The sequence below is a fragment of the Takifugu flavidus genome, chromosome 2, assembly GCF_003711565.1.
Source record: "Takifugu flavidus isolate HTHZ2018 chromosome 2, ASM371156v2, whole genome shotgun sequence".
NCBI classification, from domain to species: domain Eukaryota; kingdom Metazoa; phylum Chordata; class Actinopteri; order Tetraodontiformes; family Tetraodontidae; genus Takifugu; species Takifugu flavidus.
Window position 1 is genome coordinate 12,777,673 of NC_079521.1, and position 22,915 is coordinate 12,800,587.

General features: G+C 44.2%; 1 protein-coding gene across 1 annotated transcript; it reads right to left on the reverse strand.

The window, feature by feature from the left end:
* Positions 1-5,978: 5,978 nt before the first annotated feature.
* Positions 5,979-22,686, reverse strand: smad3a (SMAD family member 3a). The gene is made up of 8 exons (XM_057019810.1): positions 21,966-22,686; positions 11,913-12,106; positions 11,647-11,781; positions 11,298-11,423; positions 10,240-10,452; positions 9,989-10,126; positions 9,720-9,864; positions 5,979-8,156 (listed from the first exon to the last, which is right to left on the reverse strand). Exons 1-8 carry the CDS (start codon positions 22,166-22,168, stop codon positions 8,033-8,035), a joined length of 1,278 nt encoding a protein of 425 aa, XP_056875790.1. The 5' UTR covers positions 22,169-22,686; the 3' UTR covers positions 5,979-8,032.
* Positions 22,687-22,915: the final 229 nt, after the last annotated feature.

The following is a 22,915-nucleotide window of genomic DNA, read 5'->3' on the forward strand; positions in this document are numbered from 1 at the left end:
TGCTAACTGCTGCACATAAATACGTCCCCTCCTGAAGGAGCCTGTAATTGCGAGGGCAGAAAAGGTAGGTTTCAATCTTACGTGGAAGTGGCATTCATGGTAATGACAGTATTATGGTAGCAGCTGTATACATCTGAAGGTTGGAGCAGGAACGCAGTGTTTATCTGCTGAACATGCTCAGTTGCACTGATAATTGTCATGTTTTTATACAGCGGCGACTGCCTCCGAGGGGCCAGTTTGATGCTAATCACACAGCTCAGCTCCTGTTTGAGCCCGGTAGACTCCTCACCTTGTCTAATTTTTACGCCTGCACATTGTTGACTCATGAAATCCCACATGGGTCATGGCCCATGTAGTTCCTCTTCCTGTTTAAATTGATAAAAGCTGCTCGTGGTGAAGGCAGCTGATCCCGAGCATCTTTAACATGCCCGCAGTAGGGCTCCTTGGGAATACAACTAATTACTTCACATCTGTATTTATTTGATCCGTGTGGAATTCTTCCTTCTGTCACCAGCGTGGAGCTACGCCAGCTTGGCCTAACAGTGATTTATCTAAGTGACACTTCTGGCGCAGATTCGCGTGAAAGTATCACCAAAATCAATGGGGGAAGCATGGGGGAGGAAGGGAGGAGGAGCTGTTTTGGTTTTTTTAACTTATTTTTTTCCTTTCAGCAAAAATGTCATGCATTAAATGCAGCAGCATTAATAACGCACGCGCGTGCTTGCAGGTTTGCTGAATCAGATGGGGTGGGGAGGGCGAGACCAGCTGTTTGGTAATGGCGACCTGAAGACAGAGTTTTACCACTGCAGCCATTTTGGACAACTTCAGCGGGCGACATCGGTCAGTGTGACACATCCGATGGAGGCAGGAAGGGTGGAGCAGCTTCATGCCACAGCAGCGTGCGGTGACCTCTGAGGAGGGAAGAGAAGACCGCTCATCCCACCTTAACAAGCAGGCGCTGACAGATGCACAACCACACAACCAAGAATTTAGATCAAATTACCATATTTCTGTTGCTGTGTGACACAGTTAAAGTTTAAAGAAGACGGCCGCCTGTTTTAATGAAAACGTGATAATTCTCTCATTAGGTAAACTATAAACGTTTAAAGCCCGATAGCGGCCTCTAGAGGTCTTGAATGTCACGACACACTTTATACAGTAACTGATTAATTATTAACAAATAATAACATTAATACTTAACATTATTTCACCATCAAAATATGTGAATCATATTAGGTAGAAATAATTTTGTTACATAGTTTCATTTATCTATATGAGTCAGTGTCAGAGAGGATGATGGTGAATGTTATTTAATGAATTTTAATTAAGACCATATTTATTTATTTACCAATCTATTTATGTATTGATTTATTCATTATTGGGGTATACAGACAGTATGTATGACAGTATTAGTAATAATAATTTAATAATATATGAAGAAGAAGAAACACATTATGTAAAATATAAACCCGTTGGTTTGTTTAAAAATGGAGTTAATTTCTTTTGGGAATGTTGGGATGAAATGATTTTGTCAATTAACATACTTAGTTGTTTGATCATTTCATGATGCATCAAATTCGCTCAGATTCCTGATATAAATGCACAGATTTCTTTTGCATGCATATTTCACCTCTTTTGAATGTATATATATTTCTTTTTGAATGGGTTTTGTCTCTGTTGAATCTCTGTATCCGCTCAACCTTGATGCTTGAAGGTCAAAGTCACCGCACAGCTAATTTAAAACAAAATGACATCACCCTCTGGTTATTATTTAAGCTGAACTTAAATAATTGGAGGGTTGGGGGGGGCTCCAACTTCTTAATTATTCCTGTTCACACTGCATTTCCCATGCACACAGTCGCCTTAAGTGCAGATAAAGACTTCCATCTGTTTGTAATTACAACTACATAATTTCTGTCATTGCAGCTAATCATTTTGACTGCACATTCGATTAAATCTGCGCAGACACGCTGCAAGTTTGAATTTATGTGAAACACATTATGAATTAATATCTGGCTGCATGGGGGTGACTGGGAGGGTACAGGAGCCTGTGTGGGCCAACTGGCTCAACGGCAAATCCATTACTTCTAATTTTCCACAAGCACCCAGAATTGCACCTAGGCTGGGAAGCACTTCCTGCTGGTGTGTGTGTGTGTGTGTGTGTGTGTGTGTGTGTGTGTGTGTGTGTGTGTGTGTTTATTTACCCATTTTCCAAATTAAATGGCATTTAGTGCAGGAAATGTGAGCCCTGTTGTCATCAGGCCTTGGCTCTGATCATCTCCTCCGGTGCAGATGTAGGAGGACGAGCGCGCTGCACGGCCAAGTAAAAGGAGCTGAACGTCATGTCACATCTCTTTACTGCGTCTCTGCGTAGACTAACGACGTTATGAACCCTGGAGCAATGGTGAAAGCTAATGACGGGAGGATGATGGCGATGCAATGTTGCCATAGAAGCCGATATCCAGTAGCTTGCCAGATGTTAGGACATCCTCATGTGCATTGATCAGTGACAGGAGAGCCCGTGGTGGTTTTCTCTTTTACCGGAAAATAAATAAATAAAAATAACGTCGTGGCCTGCGTTCCTCATGTTTGAAACAATAAAAATACTCCCCCACTGTCAAGCAAAACAATTAAAGGAGAGAAAAACACCTAAAACAAACTGTTACTTGAAGAACATTTGAGGTATTTCTGCAACGGCAACCTAAAAAATAAGGAAAAGAAACCAGCAACTTGTGTTTTTATGGTCTAGTTTGAACGTACATTTCCTTTTAATCTAAATTTTCCTTTTTTTAGTCTCTTTCTTGAAGACTTGGACCCTGAGAGCGGAGAGCTTCTGACTGGACTCAGATGTGTGATTCAGATGGTGACTGTCAAACTGATTTTCTCCTAAAATGGCAGCGAGCGACGCGGCAGGGCCCTGTAAACGGGACACGAGCAAAGGAATGAACCCGACTAATCACAAATCAACTGTGGAGCGAGCTGCTTCTCGCCGTCCGGGGGATCCTCCCACTTTTGGCACCGACGTTTGGAGGGAAAACAAGGAACATGTGGTGGAAGCAGACAGGCGCTGGCACTACACGGGCGGACAACAAGAGCCTGAAAGCCTCATTATGTCCCAGCTGTTGGGCTGGATGTGGCCCTCAGCAGAAATTACCTTGGCAGGATGATGTTCCTGGCAGCCGGGCGGCAGATTACTTGATGCAAGACCTTTTTATTGATGTGTTGCCAGGAAATGTGAGCTGAGGCTTATTTTGGGGTTTTCTGTTTTCACTGCACGTTGACCAGCTGTGCATGAAGCAAGTTTTTTTTTTATTGTTTGCTTTTGTAATTTTAAAGTTTTAGTTATTTATTCAGAAACAATCCTTTACAACGCTGGTTGGTCGATGATTCCTGGTAAAATAGTGTTGGATCCTAAATGGTGAGTTGTTTAATTTGTCACATTATTGATTCTACTGGTGACTTCAGAGAGCCTGGCAGTGATGGACTGGTTATACTGGGACTGCTAAGGATATATAGACTGGTTACAATGAGACAGAAAGGGTAAAAAGACTGGTTTTAGTGGGACAGAGGATAAATATTCTGTTTATACTGGGACAGAGAGGATCTGTTGTAGTGGGACAGGGAGGCTAACTACAGTGGACTGCATTGGGACTCACTTGCAAATATATAATTGCCAGTTAATGATTAGTTAAGCTATTCAACCTACTGGGACCACTGGAGTCAACCAGTGAAGGTACATTATCTGGAGTTTGTGTTCCACTTTGTTGTTCAAAGTTTACAGCAGGTAAATTGTCTTTGCTTTTTTCCAAACTCTAACTTTTCATATTTCCTTGTCTCTTCAGAGCAGCAGCAGCAGCAGCAGCAGCAGCAGCAGAACCTGTTCTCTGCCAGGTCGGACAGCTTGTTCAAGTCGAATGCTATTAGTTCTAGGTCAGCGGCTGGGCTTTTTCTACACCCCAACAACACCTTTTCACCAGGCAGGGATTCCAACCACCATTAATCAGAGCGCTGACAGCCCATGGATGTCAGTAAATATGTTTCCCTCGCTGCCACTTCTCTTTTCCTCTCTGTTCAGTTTGCGATCGTTCCGTTTCCTCCCCTTAGTTTGGACTTCAGTGTCGACATTCTCCGCAGAGGTCTTTACTTTTAAGAGATCATTTCAGATCCACTTCAAGAAGAATGCGGAGGAGAATATTCTCATTGTAATACTGAATATGGATGAACAGGACTCAATATACTTGTGGGTGATGTGTAGGGGTGTGTGAGAGAGAGTGTGTGTGTGTGTGTGTGTGTGTGTGTGTGTGTGTGTGTGTGTGTGTGTGTGTGTGAGAGAGAGAGGAGTTTTAGGCAGAGGGCCAGCAGCAGCCAGTTTGGAAGCTTGGTGCCCATCTTGATGTTGCTTCCGCTGTGCAGAAACAGCTGTAACGTTGAGGCGAAATCACCCTGCAGCCAAATAATGCTGGGAGGGCGACAGTTGGAGGAGAGACATGAAGACGAGGTGAAACGAGGGGAGGTTACGTAACTAACGTGACCTTTGTTGGATTCGTTGTGGCTGTCAACACCTGTTCCTGGGTGACCTTCACACATGATGGTTCGTTCAACCCTGGGTTCCATCAGTGGAGCACAAGTGATGGGGTCTGATCAGCATGAAGTGTAAACAAAGCCCAGAACTTCATTTGATCTCACCAACATTAAAATAACCTCTTCCTTAACAAATATATAGTTATTACATATATAGGCCAGTGGTGATGCTCGTCACCTTTCCTAATTAAATGCACTTTAACTCAAACTCTGTGAAGAGTTACTGATGTCTTAGTCTTGGAGTCAACGCTTCTTTGCTTAAAAACACTCCGCAAATTGTATTTTTGGTATGTTTGACAGGGCTGAAGTGATGTTGATTAGTGTGACCAGCAGGGGGCAGCATTGGGCTTAAACTGTTGCTTCCTTGCTCTACTTTACACATTATTTATTATTTAGCCTCCTCTGTTCTGTGATGGTTCTTTTACTCCTCTTCCAAACCTTTCTTCTTTGGGTAAAACATGAACATTTAATAATGCAAATGACCAATAATGACCAAATTCTGTAAACCAGCCCAGTACTTATAACTGTGGGATTCCAACCAGTTCATTTAGAACTGAAAAAGCCTCTTAGATACACTAAAGGAAGTCCAGTTAAATTTTCTTCAGCCAGGGATTCTGGGTTTTATTCTACAATGGCACCGACATTTTAAAAATGACTCAAATAGCATCAGCAGGGACAGATCGCACTTGCTGTGGAGAGGCTTTGAGTCGGTGTGAGCAGGACCAGCTCCAACACTTAAATCAATGATTCATATTTGCCCCGTGTTTGACTCCCCTGCTGACCGGGAAATTTAATTATTCAGTCCCAGAGTCGTCTGGAACGGGGCTCATGCACAACTCAGCGGGAGACGTAATGTAAAGCCGGCTTTCATTGAATGTATTCGCGCACGGCGGAGGCGCTCTGCAAGGGTAGCGCACGGCTGCAGACCCATCCAGACGTTCTCTTCCCGAGGTGGAACAAAGTTTGAACTGTTTCCTCTGAACGATCGATGTTCTCCTTCATTGTCGCTCCTGCAGAATGTAAAACCTGTCCTCCAGGACACGACAATAAAGCCTTCATTCATATTCAAAGCCACATCAAGCCTCCTCGGGAGCACGGAGAGTTATGGTCTGTATGAACTGGTCGCTTAGAAACAAGAGCGCGTCTGGTTCAGGCCTGTAATTACCGTTTCTGTCTGCTCCCGAGGACGCCTCCAAACCCTCCACCACAGACCTGGAAAACCCCAAACTAGAGAAGAAGAGTCTTAGTGAAACGTCTCCAGCGAGGTCTGTAATAACCGTCTTCATACACATGTACACAAGGTGATAAAAAGCTGTTGTGACAAAAACAAAAATGAAAGTTGAGATTTGAATCCGACTCATTTCAGGGAACAAATGCGACACACGGCCAGTCGGGGCTCAGGTATCACCACACAGATATATACTTTATTCATAGACGACAACAATAAACAAAAAATATAAAGCATCACATCAATCATATTTCATAGGCAGAGAAAATGAAAGGGCGTCATTTCATAGCAGACATCTAAAAAGACCAACTGAGATCAGAGAAACATTAATCACAGCTAATGACTAGGATGGTGGAAAGAAAGGGGGGAAAGAGCAAGCATTATAAATTGGAGAGCTTATAAAAATGACAAATATTCCCAACTGGGTAATTACTTTGACCACAGGATTTAAGAGCCCATTATAATGACGAGTGCTGCGCTCAACAGAGCCGCCTTGTCTCAGATTTGTAGATGCTACTGTTTCTGAAACAAACTCGCACCACAATTATTTAACTTTGATCGGAATTCTATACACACGCAAAATTAAAATAAAAAAAAAAAAAAAAAGAAAGAGGGAAATATATGGCTTTGTGGTTCTTTCGAGTCCCTAAAATGTTAAAGATTAGCACCGCTGGGCTAGCTTTAGCATTAAAAAAAACGGTTAATGTAAATAAGCACAATGAGACAAACGCAGGTCTGGTCCAAGTTCAGCCACTGAGTCTTTGTCCGGTCTTCCAGAACCAGAAGGAAATCAGCGGGTGGCTCAAAGGAAACGGGACCAAAGCTGAGACAAAGCTTTTCTCAATACTCAACCTCGGGGTTTATTTTGGAGCTTTTGTTCGTCTGTGTAGAAAACCATTAACATTATAAAGGCTAATGGTCACTTAATAATACATGTATGTAGGCTACATACGCAGAGCTTTAAAAAAAAGGGCATTAGCAATTATTTACATGCCTCCGAGTATCTAAATCTTTCCCTTTGTAAAAAGCTGCGCTGCATCTACAGGTGATGAACACAAGGTAAATTTCCTCACGCCAGCAGAATTCTCTCTGCCACATCGAGTAAAAACACTCAAAATGGATGAAGGCGCCGCCGCATTATCGCCTCCATTTCCTATAAAAATACTCTGTATCAAAACAGCCTTTCAAGACCCGCGTGCATCTGTCCTGTTCAAAGCTTTCTGCACATAATTCAGCATTTTTTACTGTCCTGAGTAAAACCGTCTATATCCCCGATGGCTGCTGTAAGACTGATACTATGACCTGCAGGGAGAGAAGACCCACCCTCCTCTGGCAGCTTCTTCTCTCTACCTTTGCAGAATAGTGCAGTTGTACGAGATGTTTTCAAGGAAAATGCCAAACAAAACCAGCTCCCTGCATCATAACACTGACGCAGAAGCATTAAAAACACAAGAACGGTTCCAGCTGGGAACTACAACTGCTGCTGTAGTTCAACGCTATTGTTGAACGGCAACATTTCACAAAGTGCATCACCCCCCCCTCATGAGATCTGACGTTTAAGTACTTAAATATGTGTCAACAGATGTGCAGTATCTCCTGTATTTTGAGTTCTGCCTGCAATAAAAACCGATTCCAGCACACATTAGTGTCTGGTCAGAATGCCGTCAGCTGCACGCGACAGCAGCAACCTGAACATGACGCATGTTTCTCTCCACAGGGTTGCAGAGATGATTAGATCAACACTGCCTCACATTTTCAATTACTTCATAAGGAATCAAATGCCCGACTATAGAGAGAAAATGTCATGTGAAATGCATTTAACATGATCTGACACATGCTTTACACTTTTTTAAAAACACCTAAAAATCTGTACAAAAACATAAAAAATGTAAATGAAAGTAAATGAAATAACAATATTTTAAATGAAAAGAGCCTCCGATCAGGGCTGCAGGCTCTCTTGCCTTTTAATGCAAGAACATAAAAAAAGGGAAAACTTTTGGACAGACTGTAGAAATCTTAATAACATTTCACTGCTTTACTGCACTTGTCCCCTTATTACACAACCAACAGGTTTTAAAAGTGCTACGGGTGGGAGGGAAGAGAAGTGGCTGAGAGAAGGGGCAGTGAGGAAATCTTCTGTACTGGTGAAGCGGTTTTGTTTGCAGGTTGTGTGTTTTTAGCAACGGAGATCTCAGACAGACAGGAAGTAGGTGGACGAAAGGGTTAAGAGACGCTGGAGCAGCGAATGCTCGGGGAGCCCATTTGTGTGAGCACCTTGTCCAGCCACTGCAGGGGGCCGTTCAGGTGCAGCTCGATCCAGCAGGGGGTGCTGGTTACCGTCTGTCTCCTGGGAGAGCAGAACCAGATGTTAGTTACAGACACAGGTGTTTCTGGGACTAATTCACTACTGTCCTTATACATATGGGTCAAACTTGTCACATTGTGTGTGTGAAGCTCAGATCAAAAAGGCAACGGTTTGAAAATCAGAAGCATTTTCCGTCCAGTCAAAGCTAATAGGAGCAATCAAAGAGAGAAGGTGCAGCGGCCCCTCAGGCTGTGTGCTTTATAGGCTAACGCAAACCCTCCTCTTCCGTTTGGCTACAAGCATCCGTGTATCAGCTTCCTCCTTAAAAAACCTTCCAGGTAGGAAGACACCGCTCGATGGAGAAGCTAATTATAAAGCTAAGTTGCTGATCAGTGTGTTTAACCTCGATGTACAAATGTACAAAACTCTTTTGCAATCAGTCCTCTAAAATGTTCAGACTGTGCAAAAATGCTGCTAATGTTCTTTCCTTTTGTCGTTCACTTTCAGGGAATAAAGCATTTTTTTTTCCAGATGATTTTTGGAAAGCTATAGAAAACGCAGTACGTTCCAGGATTCCAACCAAGTGATTTCCATAGTTCTTCACTAAATACAGTCATCAGAAAAACCTCATGTCATTTTTTCCAAAAAGGACTGAAGCCGTCACCAGTTACTGCTGAACAGCATAAAAACACTGTTAAACCTGTTTTACAAAGTGCAAATTCTAGGTTGTGCGTTGTAAAAAAGCTGGATGGTATTTCCACAACAGCCTGTGGTTTGTGAGCCTCACCCACGATAACCTTGACATTTTTGGCCATGTGCGTTCTCTGCCACTGGCGGCTTTTGTTCAAATCAGGTCTGACACCAGACAGTCGCGTAGACTGATATGTAGACATGGCGGCAGATTTCAGGCTTAGCAGATCTGGAACATATTGTTATCCCTCAGCTAATGAGGAGAAAAACAGGAGAAAATTGTATCCTCCTTGTTGTCACACATCTAATCTGTTACACCACAGAGGATAACTGGACTATAAAGAGTCGAGTATACAAATGGAGATGGAGAGACTGGCTGGTTCAATAACCCAAATCCTCTTTTTAAACGGCTCCACATGTGAGGATATGGTCTGGAGAGGACTGGTGAGCAATCACACAAAGGTTTTCCCTTGGGAGGAAACTCTCCCGAGCCGTGCCAACTTTCTGCTCCACTTTTATTCCACCTCTGTTTTTTTCTTACTATCAGTGAGTCAGACTAGATGGAAAACCGGGAGGGGGCAGAAGAAGGAAAGTCTGACACGTCGTGACAGGGCACATGTGTATTTGCTTAAACAGGTCGGCAGTACCAACACTGGCCTGCTTTTATTGACGAGGAGCGGCTGATGTCATGCGCCAGAATTGTTGGAGTGTGAGCAGATGTGGGATGTGACTCACATTCTGCTTGTTTAAATTGTCTGTGTTTATGTGAATATCTTCATAATAAAAGGATCCTTGCCTGACACGCCTAACGTTGCTGAGAGTCCTGGTTTAATAGCTCAGTAGCTCCTCCCGCGTTCACAGTTACCAACCAAACCACTGTCACTGACACAAAGGCCCCCTGTGGCAGCAGCTCACCTGTAATCGGCTCCCCAGCCTTTGACGAAGCTCATGCGGATTGTGCACATCCTGGTGAGCTGGTACACGGCCTCGAAGCCTTGGTTGACCGACTGTGCCAGTAAAGCAGCAAACTCCTGGTTGTTGAAGATCTTCAGGTTACATCCTGGGGGGACCAAACATCACGTGTTACTGTAAATGACGCCACACCCTCGTGTGCAAAGAAGACGCAGTCATGGGAGGGAACGCTGCACAGAGGCTAAAAGGACTGCGACTCGTGTTCGACTCACCTGGGGGGATTTTGCAGACGGTGGCAGGATGCCAGCCGTAGCGCTGGTTACAGTTGGGGCTCTGCACAAATATGGCGCTGTCACTGAGACACTCGGCAAACACTTCTCCTCCGATGTAATACAGCCGCACTCCACGGCCTTGAGGAAAACACAATAACGACAAACACTTCGTTAGAAACTGACGTCACACCGAGGCACTTTGAAATGGGGCTTAAATGACTTTTGCAGAGGTGACATGAGTGGAGTCGTACCAATATGTCTGCGTGTAAGCTCCACAGCAGAGTTGCGGTTCACATTGGACAGCAGGCCCAGACAGAAACGCTCCGAGTTGGAAGGGTCTGTAAAGCCGTCCACCGTCAGCGAGGGTTGTGAGGCGTGGAAGATCTCTCCAACCCGCTGGTTCAGCTCATAGTAGGAAATGGAGCACCAGAAGGCCGGCTCACAGTATGTCACCGGTTGAAGGTCTGGCAGAAATTGGAAAAAGAAACATGCAATTTCTATTAAGCAAATGAAAAAATATACAGTAAAACCACAATTTAAGAATATAGTGCTTCACTACGGCTGGCAAGACAGACGTGAGAAGACTTAAATGTGCAAATCAATAATAAATCTAATGCCTGAAGAAATCAAACAGGCAGAAGAGGATGTGAGCCAACATTAACAGGGTGAAATACGACTGCAGGACGGGGAGAAAGAAAACTCAATTGGAAAAAAAAACCCAAGGAAGATATAAAATGGGTAAAACGTGGATCAAAAAAGGACCTAATGTTGACTGTCCTGGTGCTGTACCAAAGAAAATATCAGCAGAGGCTTGAATAAGAAATCTATTTCCCAGAAGCCTTTACCAGAAAAAACGTGGAAACTCGAACCTCACTGGTGGAACGCCAGGGTCTAAATTGTCAAATTGCAGATTTATCCATGATAATTTTCAGTAACTTCAACTGGTTCTGGTAATAATTTTCTTTCTTTTTCCTCTCTGTCCTTGGCACTGAGGTCCTGACCGCGGTTGGACAGCACAGCTAATGGCACTAATGTGATCTTTTCCCCCACAAGTTAATCTGTGGCCAAAACCCCTTCATGTTTTCTAACCCTGATAAAACAGAATCAGGATGTTTTCAGTGATGTCCGTGTGGTCTAAAATAGTGTCTGGGCCTTTAATACAGCACACATGGTGCAACGGCAACAAAGGCTTCTTTCATCGTGTTATTTCCTCTTACAAAAATGGAATTAAACCAAGAGCAGATTCCCACAGGACAGAGACAAACATTTATCTGGGAGAGGAATGTTCACACAAACACAGAGTCCATACCTAAGTTGCTGTGTGTGGGAGAAACAGGATTGGGTGACAGATTCGGGGAGCTTGTGTCCATGCTGTGAGTCATCTGGTGATCACTGGTCTCTCCATCCTCACTGAGGTAGCCTGGTGGTGGCGTTTCTAAGACAAAAGCAAACACACACATCCTGTTAAACACTTTAGTGGAAAGATTCCATCTGTTGCATGTGGGGGTGGGATCCTACAGAAGCTAGCTGACAAAAACACAAAGAGGAAAATAAGAAAAAATAAATAAACAGATCTATAGAAATAACTGCAAGCCGAGCTAAAAATGATGATTAGAAAGGGGCACCTGACAGTGGGTGACTCCTGTAATGAATCCTACCTGGGATGTAGTTGCTATGTGGCTCGATGCCAGCAGGGAAATTGGTATTTTCTGGGATTGAATGGCTGTAGTCGTCCAGAACTGGGAACTCGCTGGGAATTTCTGTGTGTCTGGGCACCAACACTGGTGGCAGCACTATAACGTAGATTAGAAGACAAAAACATCCCTTTAGCAGTCTCCTCTAAAAGGCATCATCATGTAATAACACGACATCAATCCAGAAAATATGTCCCAAGACAGAAGTAACCCACTGTGGGAGGCCTCACCTGGTGTCTCTACTCTTTGGTAGTGGTACGGGTTAACACACACTTCATCCTTCTTTGTGTGGAAGGCGTACTCGCACAGCTCCACCGCCCGCAACTCATGGTGGGACTGGAGGTCCGGCCATCGCCACAGACGGCAGTAGATGACGTGGGGAAGGCCTTTTCTGTGGGACACCTGCAGACGGCCATCTAGAGACCTGCAGATAAGGATGTGGGACAGACCGCATAGATTTGTCTGTTTATTCCATGGTTTCACTTGTAGCTGCTACTGTATTTCTAGAAGTTAATGTTTATGGTTTTTTCTTTCCGACATGCTGTTGTTAAAATGAAAATCAATATTTTTACTGCACTACAGTGTGGCATGGTCCTTATTTTGTGTACACTGGAATTACACACTGGAACAAACAAACAATGATGTCACAAGCTATGCTTATATGTTTACGAAATGGTACCCGGAGGCTATATCGTGACTATTTTAGGACGCGTTATACTCCCAACACGGCCATTGGGGATAAATGTCTGATTAATAAAAACAAGGTCATTTAGAGTTCAGCTGAGAGCTCAGTGGCTCATCCTCGAGGTCAACCCTGGGACATCCAGAAGGCAGCATATGACTTAACTTTTTGTGACTCAGTTATTTGTGTGCACATTAAAATTGGAGTGAAACAGTAAATGTTGGAAGAAGGGATTTCTTAGTTTTTACATGTCATCAAGATTGCCTAACATATGTCGACCCATTCACACACAAACATAACAGCCTTCAGTTTAGTGACAAAAAAAGATTCTTGCCATCTATTCGTGTACTGCACATGATTAACAGGACACAAAATGGGCAAATAAACATGAACAACTTGGATGGTGCGACAACGAGAGCTTCGGTAATTTAACCCTTCAGCTGTGCATGAGGTTAAGATGAAGATGTGCCCACGACAGGCAGCACTCATATATATGCATTTGCCTTATTGCACTCTGCACTCAGAAGTATCTGACTTCCTTTTCTGAAGTGTGTGCACTCGGTCTCTGAGCCCGTCTGTTTTCAGAGGAGCCCGAGTATCACGTAACGAAAATGAAACATAAATAGATTTTTGCACAGTTTATAATCGAATTATTGCTGCATCAGCCATTAGCTCCACAATTGTTTGCAGTCTTTGAATTTGATCATCTAATCACGCCACATTTCCAATTCAATAACAATTATTCGCTGTTCTTCATGTACACATGATGGTGCTACCTCCAGGGTCTCACAGTGGGCTCTACAGCCTCTGTTTCCAGATTCCAGGTGGGAAAGCTTCTGAAGCTTTTAAACATCAGTCAGTACTTTTACACGTGATTAGTAATCGGGCTTGTTGTGTTCACCGTCTTGTTTCAGAATGCCGGTCTCCCACCTGACTCCAGTTGTTTATTACGTGAGGTAATAGGTCAACCTGAAAGTGGGCCGTATTAACCCACTAAAAAGATGCCGATCCTAGGGCTGAGGAGGAGTACACCTTCCTGTCATACCTGGACAAACTGAGACAAGGACCAAAAGATACCAAAGTCCAATTCTGAGTGATTTATCTGTGGATTTAAACATACTGACTTATGCTATCCCTCATCACTTTCTTCTTTCTTCTGAGGCTAAACCTGAACTTCACATGACAGAGATAAGCCAAATCTACCATGGAGAGCTGGTAAATGTTTGCTAATCTGACCAAACATCTTAGCAAAAAGGGTGTTTTATAAGAAATATGAAACACATGTCAACATGAAAAAGCAGAACTAGATTTCTAGTGCGTCTGTGCAAGTCCTTGGCTCATCTCGCATCACTAAATGTGATCTACTCACAGGAAACTCATTGGCAGAAGTATATTAAGTCTGGGTTAAAAAAAGCCTCCTAAAAGCTTTGCACGTGTGCTTGTATCACTCAAGATGGATGTTGAGGTGAAAACGGCCCCCGTGTGTGTCAGGCTGACTCATAAAACACACACAGACAGCAGATTGAGCTTCACAAAGCTCGGGGTTGGGGGTGGGGTCAAAACAAACATCACGTTACTCTCTGACGCACAGCATATATACTGTGTACGTTCAGACTGGCAACAAGTGCTGAACAAACACACTTTTATCTAGATACTCTTAACCGCGGCCATCCTGCATTACATTAAAGTTAAAACTAAGAATAAATGAAACAGGAAAGTGCCAGGAAACTGAGAAACAAGGGGAGCTTCAGTTTTTGTCTTCAGGTTGCAATTTACTTCCTTTTTTATAAAACCTAAAACTCAAAAGGTTCATATGAAGTGCTTGGAGGAATATGTCAACATCAGGGCCCCCACTCACAATCTGTTGTATAGGAGAACAGCAGGGGGAGGACAAAGTGGGCGATGGATAAAGAAAGGAGGGTGCTGCTGGACAATAGGCACTGCAGACTCTCAGCAGCTCAGGGCAGCTCAGAGTGTCTGCGACCAGCCCTCCAACCCCCCCTTTTCTCTTCCTCCGTCTGTCCCACCATGCTGCTGCCCTGCCTCCATCCCAGCCAAGGGCGAGGGTGGGAGTGTCGAGCCAAACTGGCCTTTGTGCCTGTCCTGAAGACTACAAACAACCCGGACTTGACCAACGAGGCTGCGGTCCAGAGACTTGGTGACGACACAGAAGGGGAGAAAAACATCCCAGTCAATGAACGCACAGTCAGGGCGGGGAGGAGGGCGACGATGGACAAGTGAACACGATATCTCGGCATTCAAATACGCAGCAATAAAGATAATAAACACACAGCATTGCAGTGGTTAACCTACCTGGCCCTGCGTCTGTCTGACAAGCATCCAACCGGTTCAACTGGATTGTTTGATGAAGTTTGAGTCTGAGTCTTGACAGAAACCTATCCTGTCAGCTCCGGGTTTTCAAACAGCACCAGGTGTTGGACGGATTAAAGTACATTCAGGTTTAAGCCAATTGGCTGAGATTTTTATTGGGCATTTAAAATAACACTGTACAGTATGTTGTAACCAGACCATATCTGCCTTCATTGAGTCCTTAGATCTTAACGGCCGTTAGATTAGCAACCGTTAGCGCAGCATACAGCTGCAGTCCTCAGACACTGTGTGGAGATTCAGATCCGTTTCAGAAGATTTGAAACCCAGCCTTGAGCTGCCGTCCTGTTTTGAAGACTTTAACAGAACTGCAACATGATGCACGCAGCAATAAAGGGTTCAGATATTTCCTTTGTTCTCCATCTAATCTAATATCAACGCACTCAACGCTCCCAGAATGCCTTTGTTGGGTTTGCTGACCTCTTATTGTGTTGTTGTTTAACGTAAACACAGTATAGGGAATCAGAGGAAACGCTTGGTTTTCACTTTTAAAATGACGACGGTTCTGTTGTAGATTACAAACCTACAAAATGGGATAAAGGTGTACTGGAGCCAAGATATTATTAGATGTTCCTATTAAGCTTCCAGGCTTTACGTCACTTTTCCAGCGTTTGGGAAATAAGAGACAAGAGCTTTAATGGTCTTAAGCTGCATTGTTTATGATGTATTAGCCTAAAATCTATATTCATTTAGATATTTATTTTCTCTAAAATGAACCAGGACACTATACAGTCGGGGATAAATAACTACCAGCCTTCTAATGGGATCCCATCCTTAAGATACATTTATACGATCTCAAAAGAGTAAATTAATCGCTCATTTGTGACTTTTGTCATTTTAATATATAGAATTCAGCATTTTGAGAAAGGAGAAGTCTAAATATTTCTCTATCCAGTGCACACACACACACACACACACACACACACACACACACACACACACACACACACACACACAAACCTCTGGAAAAGCCATCAGACTTCACTTTTCCTTACAAAAGCCGGGGGTGGTGGTGAAGGAAGAAAATCAAGAGAGAGAAAAGGCAAGTGTGAGGACCAAGAAGAGGCCTGATGTGGAATAAGAAACCAGCAGAGAGGTGAACAACAATTCTCAAAGACAAACAAGTAAAGGGGAGAACCTCTGGTTTCTGCACATGCTGTTCTGTACAATATTTGATGAAAACTCTGACGCCTGACGGAAGCGCACGATTGAGCCTAAATGCGTATTTGGCAAGAATCTCAGAGGGTTCCGATGTCATTTATTGACATGTTTGCCCCAAGTATTCGCCATTAAATTGCACAGTCAACCATTCTGGGCAATTCAGTCAATAACATCACTCTGGTCAGTCAGTCTGATCATGATATACATTCAAAAGAAAACCCTATATCACACAGAAAGCAGAACGTTATGAGCTCTAAATGAAAGCACAGCTGAGCAGGAAGAGCAGCCTAAATAATTCTGAACAGATTTTTATTCAGCTCTTTATAAGCGTGTCAGCAGGCAGATGTGCTGCAAATGACACGTGTGAAAACCAGCAGGTCCAAGTTGCAAGATGGAGATGATTGGTTGGAAACAGAGCGATTGCTTTGATCATGCAGGAAGAAAGATAAAAGGAACAGTGTTCACTGTTCAGATACCAGAAATCTTTCCATTTAGAAAAAAGCGCAACCACAAACCAAGTGAAATACTCGATAAAGATCATAGCAGCATCAGAACTGGTTTCATGCTGATGTCGGTGCATCAAGCTTGAAGCACCTGGTGGTGCTGAGCAGCAGCTAAAGCTGGTTCTAAACAACAAAGCTAGCTTTCTGACTCAATATAGCCCCTTCTTCATCCTCTCATTCACATGAAGGTATTTTCCCACAGCAGCAGCAGCAGCAGCGGTGGCTGGTGGAGGCCAGAGGAGTACAAAGGCTGACTTGTTGTCTGCTGAACATGTCGGCTGTGTACACATGAGCGTGCGTGTTTGCACGCATGTTCACTCCCCCGCAGAGAATGAGGAGACGAGGGCCAGGCTGGAGCGGGGCCGTCTCTCTAAACTCCTCCACCCCAATGCACACCGAAAACCAAACAGCAGCCGACGCCCTCCTCAAGGCCCCAGCCGGCAGAGAGAACATTCCTCTGTGCTGACTAATCTCTCTCTCTCTAACCCACAGGCACATGCACACATGCCCACACACACACACACACATCAATAACTCTATCTTCTAAATATATAATATGCGCGACCTTCTAACCTTTGTCATCTGGTAAATGAACACATTTTTTTCTCCGTGCAGACCTGAAGCACTTAGGAGAGCAAAGCTTGTTTAATTTTAAATATGGAGTTGTTGTAAAAGGGGGGGGACAAACACTGCATCTAGGTTATTGATTGGTAAAGCAGACAAGCACGCAGACACGTATAGTTTCTCTGATCCGCAGCACGTCCTTGTAGAACAATGCTGTCTCGCATGACTCAGGTGTGACACCTACCTGGGTGGGTGAGCGGGCGAGGGAGTGAGGTGAGGGAGTGCATTTGCTTAAACCAATTAAAAAAGAAGAGACAGCCGCACAACAGCACAATAAATGTAGCACTTGTTGAAACGCTCACTGAAACGTTTGTGATAATGACATGAAAACCTTGATTGTCGGGTTAAATCTTGCTTTTTTACCATCTTCTATTTAAGGTTTAAGCAGGTAAAAGTCCAAAGTAATCCGAAAATGGCAGTGGCTTCACCCGAGGTGACGGTTGCGTGTGTGTAATGCTCACGCCTCCTCTTACACTCGGCTCCTCACCCTGACATTTTCACGTACAGTTAAGCAAATCTGCTGCACCAGCGTTCCACCAAACAACTACCGTGAGCAAATAACAGCGAGTGTCCAATGTGATGACTCAACACTTTTTCAGGATGTGTAATTATGGTGCGCTAACGGGGTGGAAATAGCAGCATACGCACTTGCCCTCCTCTGCCTGTCCTCCGTTTGGTCCTGGAGATGTGGGGTATGACATCAGAGCACACGCGCACGTGTGAGGCGGTAGAATCTCAGCTCCTGTCCTGATCCGGACACAATAGCTGCAGTGTCATGTCTGCCGTCGTCCCTCAGCCAGACAACCTTCTGCAGATGCTGAGCAGCTGTCTGGCTACTAAACAAACTAGTTCTTTCAGGAGTATTAGACTTTCCTTTAGTGAAAAAGCCGCATTAACCACAGTCTGTCTAATAACCTTCAGCTTCCAAGACACAGTCAATCATTATCTTGTTTTCTAGTCTGTTCTTCCCCTTCAAATCCCCCAAATTAAATTAGGAGCTTTGACACTCATGTGAATGTGTGACAGCTGATTTATTGAACTGCAACATCACAGATGATCAAACTCAAACGAATGCTGAGTCATTAGATCAGAGTCAGCGCAGGTTAATGACAGTTCTGATTAGTCAAGCTGAAAAACATTCCAATGATTTATTTCCCTCGCTGGGACTGAGCACTTCCTCCTTCCTGCCCTGACATGTCGCCGTTGGAATCAGACTGTTCCCAGGAGGGAAATGTGCAGACGAGACAGAAGCGCTCCCCTGCACGGGCTCAGCCTCCGAGAGAGTTAAAGCCTCCGCTCCCCCCGGCTCCGTCAGGACACGGCACACACGCAACACACACTCTGCACATGCTTCACTCTATAACACCCCACTTTCAGCTCTGGTTTCTAGTCCTTTTATCGGCCCTTTATTATACAAGGTTAAATCGGCTGAGCACAGCGTCTCGTTTAATGTGAGTATTTAATGCTCGTTTCGCGTCGCACCAATCGTACTTTACGTGATTTCAACAACGCAATAAAATCATTCTGTTTTTATAAATTTGCAAAGCCTTGTGTCCACACTGTGCATCAAAGAAGGTCAGCTACCAGCCCTCATGCTAACATGCAGACACACTTCTGTCAACGTTATACAGCTGCAAACAAACCAGTTCCATCCAGACTTGGATTTTCTTTATGTAAAAGCCACATTAACCTCAGACTAACCTTTACATTCCAGATGATTCTCTGGTCTTCTCCTTCCTTTCACATCCGTGTCCCCACAAATCAAATCATTTTTGAAGACTTTTCAGCTGCGCTGCTTAATTTGCTAACAATATTCTTCTTCTCTGATGGGTTCTAACAGCGGATGCTTTTAAGTAATGTGCAAATTGCTTTTAGGGGACTTTTTATTCAAACTTAAAGGAAATGCTGTGGATTTCCATAGTTTACAGTAGGACGGCCTGGGGAAGCCAGTGGATTACTGCACATGCTGCAGGAATTCAAATTATAGTGTGGAAATGTTTTGTCTCTCATCCATAATATAATATAATATAGGATTGTTTGGATCACAGTGACTCAGCTGTCCGTGTGAGAGACCCACTCCTGAGTCAGGTGACCTTTCTGGTCTTGTCTTATTTTTTCCAAATTGCAGCTATTGCTAACAAGAGTCTCCACCATCAAGTTTCCTCTTTTTTGTGGGACCAGCCAACCACACTTACCTCTGCCCCTACTCAATCTTTATTTGGACATCAAATATAAATTTCAAACTCAAACGGAGAGTAATGTGCTTGTGTTTCTAAGCAGACGGAAGGGCTTGTGAGTCACTCCTCATGTTCAAGCGCCCACAGTTCACATCCACCCCTCAGCTCTTGGAAACTAGCTACCTGTCACGGATTGACGCACTTTACACGCCAATGTTTGAGAATAACTCAGAATAAAAATCACACTTGAGGAAGAGGTTAAAGAAGGATCAAGGAGAAAGAGAAAGGGAGGAGGGACGGGTCAAGACCACAATCCCACAACCGCCGTTTACTGCCTGACTAATGTTTGAGCAGGGCTGTGACGTGAGCGTATGCTTTTCTCACCGATTCTAAAACGAGTGAAAATAAAAACCGCAGTGACCAAAGAGTCAAAGACATTAGTATACCTGCATGATGGGTAAGCATGCATTGCTAACTTTGAATGGAAATTGTGCTCACAGCTAGTATTTTGTTTCAAGGGGAAAGGTTTTATTTCCACAGTAAACATATGGAGCAGACATGCACGATCCGTCTTTTAAAATTAGGAAAAAAGAGACACGTGTGACAGCGTCTTCTTCATCCAGCGCCCTGCGTCCTCATAAAGGAGTCCATATATCAGGGAAACAGGAGCTCAGCTAACCGTCGACACCGACAGCTGCTGTCATGGGGTCAAATCACCAGGGAATAAATAGGTACATCAGCTCTCGAGGGACAGTTAACACACACCGACAACCAGATCTGGGGTCATCTTAATACACTCTTCCCCTCTGTGTTAGTGGCCAGAAATACGAAACCTGGATCACAGCAATCATTATCCATCTTTCCGGTAGGCTTAACTCTGAACACGGGCTCAGGCCCGAGCATGTTGTGATACGGACACTTGTGGCAATCAAGAATGTGGGAGCGCCCGGCGTGCCGCTCACACATGCGCTGCTCAGGCTGCTGTGCAAAGAGCGCTGCATGCTAAAGGGAAAAGGGTGGAAATATACAGTCAGGTATGTAGACGTGACATGTTTAACAGCATAAACGGAGCTGTGATGGATTTGTTTCGGCAGGTTTGTTCAGTACACAGCCCAGGTGACATATTACCGGGGCTGTGTTGGACTCATAATTCAGAGACAGGCGTACACTCAACAACTGAAGGTGTACAGACACACACAACAGGTGATTATCTTCATCAAAGCATCAGATAATTAAAACGGCTGGAGGTCCCATTTTATGAGTTACCCTTGACTGAATCGCTACCGCCACAGCCCACATACATTCCTCCTTTCATAACAAATAAGACGTTTGCATTCGAGTTGTTGAAAAGATTCTTTTGGACTGCATTGAGAGTCTTTATTCAGGGTGCAATTACTGAGGGCTGGGAATAATTTGTGTTTTCATAAACGACTGGAGCTCAAAAATTTGTATTTAGGGTTGAGCAATTAATGATCAGTTCAGCTGCTCCGTGTTCCGACTAATAATAGAGGCCTTGCAGAATACGTGGTTTGTCTACAGTATTTGAGTCCACTCACCTATAAAATACTTATTGGAACAAGCTACAACAGTCTTTCAAATGTGGCGGCTTAAAAACGTCTTCATGACACCAGGCTCAGCGTAGCTAACGTCCGTGGGTGACATAACATAATATTTTGTATTGTGGCCTCTTTTTCATGATAGCAGCTGTGCCACGAGATAAAAACGACCAAAAGACTCATTCTGTTAGTGTGATGTAACCACCGTTTGTTTCCCTCCTCCCTCCTAAAGCAGCATGCTACCCACTGACAGGCAACTATTGTAAATCAACAATCACACACACACACACACACACACACACACACACACATTGATGGCATCGATGGGCACAGAAGGATGCACAGTTCTGCCTCTGCAACAGATACAGAAGTGTGAAATACGCCTTTATAGCTCTTCCCTTGAACTTGGTCGCCTGTTGAGGAGGCAGAATTTCGCATCCTTCTCTTCCTCTCACTGCCAATGATGCCTTCACGCTCCCGTGTTGTTCGGGCAACATGTGCAGGGTTAAACACACTTTCGGAGACGCGAAATAGAACTGAGACGGATCCCTATCGCGGTTTTTCCGTGCGGGACACCCAATTCCTCCACCCAGGAGGAGGTTATTTGCTGTAAATAACGTCAGTATAGAGTAATGGCTGCATGGAGAGACTCAGCTACCAGTTTCGCCTACGCACTAAACCACAACGTCCCAGATTAAGGCCAAGTTATATAACTTGGACTCCATTTGTGCCTTTGTATATGCGTCTGGACACTCGGTGGCCAAACTAAACATCATCCTCAGCACCATTACCGTGACTGAATGCTAAATCTGACCTCAAAAAAAACTACTCGTGTTACTCATTTCACTTCAAGTGCAAAGCTTTGCATAAAGCAGCGAAGTTCCATGTGATTTGTTGGCTTTATTGGAGCCAGACCTGGTCCCGTCCAGTGTCACTACCTGCCTAGAGTAACCCAATAATATAGTTTTATGTAATGTCGAGGCAGGAAAAGGAAATGTCAACTGCCCTAAGTGAAATACGGATGTCACACAAGTGCAAGAATGTCACAGTTAGCGTAAAGAAGCGCGTTGTTTTGGGATGATAAAGTGGTTGATTGTTTAAAGGTCTGCGAAAGCAATGACGGACTTATAAACCTCAGCTAGCCGTGATGCTGCGTTCACGGTCACCAACGACGCGCTCAAACCGCCGTTACCTCGGTATGGTGATGCATTTCGTGTTGATATTCTGCGTGGTGATGGCCTTCTCCAGTTCGTCCAGTTGTCCAGTCTTCTTCAGCTTCTTTACGAGGCTTTTGACAGCCTTTTCGCACCATTTTTCCTCCTGGCCGTTCTGCTCTCCCTTCTTCCATCCCAAAAGTCGCTTGACAATGGGGGGAGTAAAAGGCAAAATTGACATCTTGAGTTGAGTCTAAAGTCCTCCCAGTGTCGAGAAGTCCGTCGATTTGGACAAACCCGGGAACAAACACTCGTCTGGAGATCCAGTGGGTGAAAACTGAAGCGTTATTTCGTTAAAAACGAACAATCGTGGCTTATTAAAGGCCTGGCCGGTTCATCCCGGAGTTCAGACGTCAGTTTTGCCGCACTCCGAATGCCGAGCTCGAGCTCAGCGAACTGCGTGCACGGGCAGTCCTATGCGCTCCGGTCTTCCTCCGCCAGCAAACCTAGTTCCTGTGCACTTTTATAAAAACAAAAAACAAAACCGCTTTACTATAAACGCACTCTGTCTTAATCTGATCCACGCCACGACTGTAGAAATAGTCGAAGTAACAATGTGAGATTTCCTCCGCGTTTCACTCCGAATGCTCTAAATCTTTATTAGCAAAGTTTGTGTAAAGCCATCCGCGGTGCTGAGTCCACCGGCTGAAGTCTGCTGAGAGTCTGCATCAAATGCAAATGGTGAGCTGCTGCTGAGTCTTCTGTTCAAGCAGACCTGTGGAAAAATGGCCAGTCCGAGCAGCTGGCCAATCATACTACTGTGATAATATTGCACAAGTCCTCTTCCTCTCCCCAGCTATTGCTTTGCAGATAGAAAATGCATCCTGGCTGTCACAATCCCACATGTGCACAGATCACTTGATTTGGTTATGTAAGAGTGAAAAACAGTTGGTTAGTTTACACCGGTTCCATGAAACTTAGTTGTCAT

Coding starts and splice junctions, on each gene's coding strand:
- smad3a (XM_057019810.1), bottom strand. CDS start 22,168: ATGTCAATTTTGCCTTTTACTCCCCCCATTGTCAAGCGACTTTTGGGA. Junction 10,453..11,297: donor TCCCACACACAGCAACTTAG/GTATGGACTCTG, acceptor AATTTCTGCCAG/ACCTTCAACCGGTGACATAC. Junction 8,157..9,719: donor GGCTGGGGAGCCGATTACAG/GTGAGCTGCTGC, acceptor CTGCTCTCCCAG/GAGACAGACGGTAACCAGCA.